The sequence below is a fragment of the Cenococcum geophilum genome, assembly GCF_001692895.1.
Source record: "Cenococcum geophilum 1.58 unplaced genomic scaffold K441scaffold_21, whole genome shotgun sequence".
Taxonomy (NCBI): domain Eukaryota; kingdom Fungi; phylum Ascomycota; class Dothideomycetes; order Gloniales; family Gloniaceae; genus Cenococcum; species Cenococcum geophilum.
In genome coordinates, this window is record NW_027137579.1 from 1,452,347 (window position 1) to 1,457,736 (window position 5,390).

Here is a 5,390-nt window from a genome sequence, read left to right on the forward strand (position 1 = left end):
CTACTGCCTTTTTTACTAGGTTGCCGATGTATCTGCCGCTAATTCCAGTAATTTAAGTGATCACTTTTAGGGGAGTGTTTAGGGCCTTTATTACCACGGCCTGCGCCCTCGTTGCAAGGCCGTAGTAAGGCATTTTGGGCTTAAAAAATAGTAGAAGGTGTACAAAGGTCGTTGCAAGCAATTAAGTGAAAATATTTTATTAAAAAGTCGGTGTAGAGTTGCTCGAAGTCAAAATCTGGTATATTTTGGTGGGGTCTTGGCGCTAAAACCGCGCTTTTCCCAAAAAGGAAGGAGAAATTTCTTTCTGGGCCGTCCTCCGTATTCCTTTAGTAATTTAGATATTTCTTTATAATTTCTCTTACTAAGCTCTAGATTCTATTAATAATATACTTCTCTTAAAGTCTTAATACTAAGCCCATAGCTCTATTATATCCTTATATTATTCCCTTATAGAATTTTTTAATAAATTCTTTTATAATACCCTTTAGTATATATATTGCTTCTTAATTTTTATACTACTCTATATCTAGGTCTTTAGATTATACCTCTTAAATCCTTTTAGTCTAATTGCTTTCCGGTAGTTTATGCTCCTAAGTTACTATAATCTTAGAGTAATTATATCTAATTAATCCGTTATTATCCTTTTATAGTATTACCCCTAATAGTTTTTTGTTATTTTATAGTTTAGCCTTTCTACTTAATATATCTGCTCTTATATTCTCTATTCCTTTAGTATACTAAATTTTGAAATAGTATTCTGCGAGCATCTCTACCCATCTAACTTATTTTTAGTTAAGTTCTTTTATTATTAGGAACCCTATTAGGTTTTTATAATCCATCTTAACTATAAATAGTTTCTCTATACCTTATAAGAATGCTCTCTATTTTTTAAGTACTATAACTATACCTAATAACTCCTTATTATAAATGTCATAGTTTAGTTCCAGTAGTGTTATCTTTTAACCATAGTATACCACTAGATGCTATATATTTTTATACTTTTATAGTAAGTATACTCCTAGTATAAAGTCTAATACGTTTATTTCTATAACCGTCTCTAGCTCTAGTTAATAGATTTTAAGGATTAGTTTCTAGGTAAATAATTCCTTAAGTTCCTTAAATACCTTTTTTTACTCGTTTTCCTATACTTATAGTTCTTCCTTTTTATAAGCCTTATAAATAGTTTAATATTCTTTAACTACTATATTATAAACCTTCTATAGTAGTTACTGTCGGGATACTTTAATACAGTGCAATAGACGTAGTGTACGTACAGTGCGGTGTGTAGTTAGATTCTTAAGGTTCTATTCTACAAAAAGGGGGAGTATATATGGAGCCAATTGCTAAGGCGCTAGTAGTGGTCAAGCTAATAGTAGAGTAGGGCGGCAGAACAGCAATATGCGGCATATTGCGGCAATATCGCCGCAATATGCCGAATATTGCAGAATATTATACTAACACTGGCAACTCTCTAAAATGCTAGAAAACTAATAGAACCTCTTTTATAAAAGTAAGTATGCTTTAACACATAATTACTTTTAACTTCCTTATGTTGAATCTCCCTTCTCTATTAAATATCCTTCTGTTCTACCCACTCGATAGTCTATAGTTCTAAGTAATTAGTATTAATTAACTTCTTAAGAGCCGTAGATGCCTTGCTTTTGGTCATTAAGTTAGCAGGGTTGCTATTACCATTAATCCACTTAACTTCCGTAATCTCTCTGCGCTTATATAACTGGCGAAGATATATAATATCTATTATAAGTCATTTCTCTTACGTAGTACCTAATTTAACAAAGCAGTTATAGAGTAATCTTAAGTCAGTGCAGAGGACGAGTAAAAGTTCGATCTGTAAGATCTGTTCAACTATTGCCTTAATTGCGGCTCTAATGTTAAATCTATGGGCCATTACGTAGAGTTTAGATGCTAGTACGCTCCTAGTGACTCTCTTACACTTAATTAAGGACTAATGCACGATATTAGCCTTGTTCGTTATGTCTGCTAATACTAGGATATAGCCTATTTGCGATAAGAAGTCCTTATTATTTATAAATAAGGCGTCCATAAACACAAGTAGGCGTAGTATATTAATGTCCAGCTTAACGTACATAAGGCCTCTCGCTAGGTTATCGATTTGCCATAATAGTCGTTTATTAAGTGCTGTAATGTTATTCTTTTTAGGGTTAATTACCTAGGCAGCAAAGGAGAGGTCGAAAGAGGCTTTAGGTTAGCACATAGAGGCAATATATGCACCTCTAGCACGTTATGCAACGTATTATTCCTTTATAGTCAGTGCATTACGGACAATGCCTCTTAAGCTCGTGGTTGTAGCTATTTTACTAAAGTGGACTGTGTTTAGGTTCTTACACTAGCGTTCCTAGGTTATTATAATATTGCCTTCCTAAGAGAGTTAAATAATGCATCCGTTAAATTTAAGTGACTGCTTAACCGTAAGTTGCTCACGCTCTTTTACGAGAAAGTGAGCCTTTTCTAGATGTTGTTGCTCCATGTCCGCAAAGGTGGTATTAGCCAGGAAAAGGGTGTCGTTAATTTAAAGGCCAACGATGCTAAAGTAGTTAGAAGTGTTGCTCTATAAGAGGCAAGGGTTATACGTTAATGAGTTTATATCCAACTCCTTAGTATAATAATTATGGTAGGTTATAAACCAGTAATTACCTGCTTCTGGAACGCCATATAGAGGCTTAATTACCTTTAGGATTAAGTTCTTTTTAATACCTAGTTGGTTTCCTAACTCGTAAGGTGATTGGATATAGAAGTCTTGATTCAGCTTTATAAAAGACTAAACATACGCCTAGGAGATATCTCGTAGGTATAGCTGTGTGCCGTTACCTCATAATATTGCTGCGATGCATAGGATAAGGCGTTGGCTAACTCATTAAATAGTAGGTGACTGGGTTAGTATGGTGCCTTTTTTGAGATCATTATATGCTTAGACGACGAGTCTTAATTTCTTAAAGGCTTTATCAGTGCCGGGGTTCTTAATCTTATCTATAAATCGTGAGTTAAAGATTCTGGCTCCTGCGGGTACGTCCTAAGGGTTAATTATCTTAAATACGCCCTTTTTAATCAGTCCTATAATTTCCTTTTGGCGAGACGTCTTAAACTGCTTATAGTTGCTATCCTCTTGCAAGAATACAGTAATGTCGGCGGTATTAACGTAAGTAGAGTACTTGCGGGGTCTTCCTCTTCCTCGGCGAGGTGGTTATGTTTCTTTAGTTCTAGTAAGGGACAGTTTCTGTATAGAAACGGTTTCGTCAGCTTAAATGTTGTTAACTTGGGTGCCGTTAACTTAAATGTCTTCAACTTGAGTATATTCAGGGTCTGTTAAGTATAGTTTAATAACTGTGCTATAGAACTTTATAGGGCCGCCAGGTAGGTTAACAATACACAATTCTCCTTTAACATTTAGTAGTTCGTATAGTCCTATCTAGTATTTAGGTTGTCCTATATTGCCTTCTCTCCAGACCAGTACTAAAGAGTTAAGGGGTAAGTTGTGAATTGCGGTAATGCTAGGGCCATTACGCATGTTAAGTACGTCTACGACTTAGCGTTCCGCTTATATCTTCTTTACTTCCTCTATAGCTTTCTTAAATGCAATCGCACGCTATATCACTGTAGGTAAAGGTATATCGGACTCTGTCATTCGGGGGTACGCTCCAAATACTAGTAGTATAGGTATTAGGCCGTCTGGTCCTACGGAGTCGTTAATTGCTTTAAAGGCTATTTACAGTGCCATATCCTTATTAATTTCTAGTATCTCGGAAGTAATAATGTGGTATATACATCGTAAGGGGCCGTGGTAACGCTCTACCATACTAATTAAGTTGTAAGCTTTGACTGGTACGCTCTTTATAGTGGTGCCCATGTTAACCGTATATTGCTTAAACTCTCTACTAATAAAGTTCTTTCCTGCATTATATGCAATTATATCTAGGGGGCCTAGGTATATATTAATCTAGTACGCTCGTAACATATCCCATATATATTTAGCGCTAATATTCTATAACTATCTGCCTGTTTAAAATCGGGTGCCTTTATTAACGATATAGAGTACGGGCTTACTGTCAATATACATAATATCAACAATAATGCAGTAGTTGAAATTAACGTTATCCTTTAAGGTGAATCTAAATCTGCCTAGTGACTTTCCGTGCTTTTGACAGTACGAGCAGTAGCGGGTGATATGCTCGAGGGTCTTGCGATTAGCATCGTTTTCATAGCCTACGCGATCTAATATTCTCTTAAGTCGCTATACTAACGGATGTCCAAAGCGTCAGTATAGGCGTCGCAATTCTACATCAGTTAAATAGCATGGGTTTTAGTCAAAAGACTCTGTAATAAACACGTGCAATAAAGTGTCCTATAGTAGAAATAGGTGTCCAAATCGGCGTACGACTGGTACGGTCTTTAAAGGGGTTATTAGGACATTCTTTAGGTTATTAAAGTACACTCGTAATTTGTCCATATCTGCTAGGCAAAGCAGGAAAGGGGTGTCAACTTTAACAACGTGAAACTCTACTATACCTATTGGTGTAGCTACCTTAATAAAACCAATAGAAGATATAGAGCCTATTCCAAACTGTATACTAACTGTACCTCTCGTGGACTTATTTAACTATACTTTATTAATCTTCTAAAGCGCAAGAAATTGGCTATATCCTACTATAGAACGTTTAGAGGCTCTAGTGTCGATCATTATACCTATAAACTTTATAGAGGTATAGTATAAGGTCGTATTGTACGCAAACGGGTCTGTATTAGTAGGGGATGCATCTATTATAGTGTTAATGGTTATGACTGCGTGGCTATATGCTCTATTAGCCAGTTCTAAAGCTATAGCGGTTGCATTATCTAGTTCGATCTCACCGTATAAAGTATAGTATACTATAGTCTAGTTGTCCTCGTCTAATAGAGTGCTAGGGTCTATATCAACTACTAGGGCGTTAAATGCGTCGGTGATCTCGTCATCTAAGTCGTTGTCCTTATTATTATTGCCTTCATAGTCCATAATATATTGCTTCATTTGTTCCTAGAAGTAGTTCTTAAACTTATCTTTAAACTTAGTCTTAGAATCTTCTTACTCCTCCTTAGTATGTTTCTATAAGTAATATCCTTCCTTATTACATACGAAGCAGCGTAGTTTCTGTCAGTTGCGGTTGTACGGGGGGTTACTACGGTTACTACGGTTATTACGGTCATAGTTATTATCTCTTTTATAAAATTATCGGTCCGTAAAGAAAGCTTATATCTTCTCCGCATGCTCTTTCTCGTATACTATAATAGATAATTGGAGTTTATTAATAAGGGCTCTAAAGTTATCCGGTGGGTTAGAGACTACATATCTACATACTGGCATTCCCTAGCAAGAG

The 5,390-nt window shown here is 35.8% G+C and overlaps 1 protein-coding gene across 1 annotated transcript; it reads right to left on the reverse strand.

Annotated features, from left to right (window-relative positions):
* Positions 1-4,381: 4,381 nt before the first annotated feature.
* On the reverse strand, positions 4,382-4,636 carry K441DRAFT_560844 (uncharacterized protein; the record flags this gene model as incomplete). Its single annotated transcript, XM_067643509.1, has 1 exon — positions 4,382-4,636. A coding segment is annotated over one exon (255 nt), but the record flags the coding sequence as incomplete, so codon positions are not given.
* Positions 4,637-5,390: the final 754 nt, after the last annotated feature.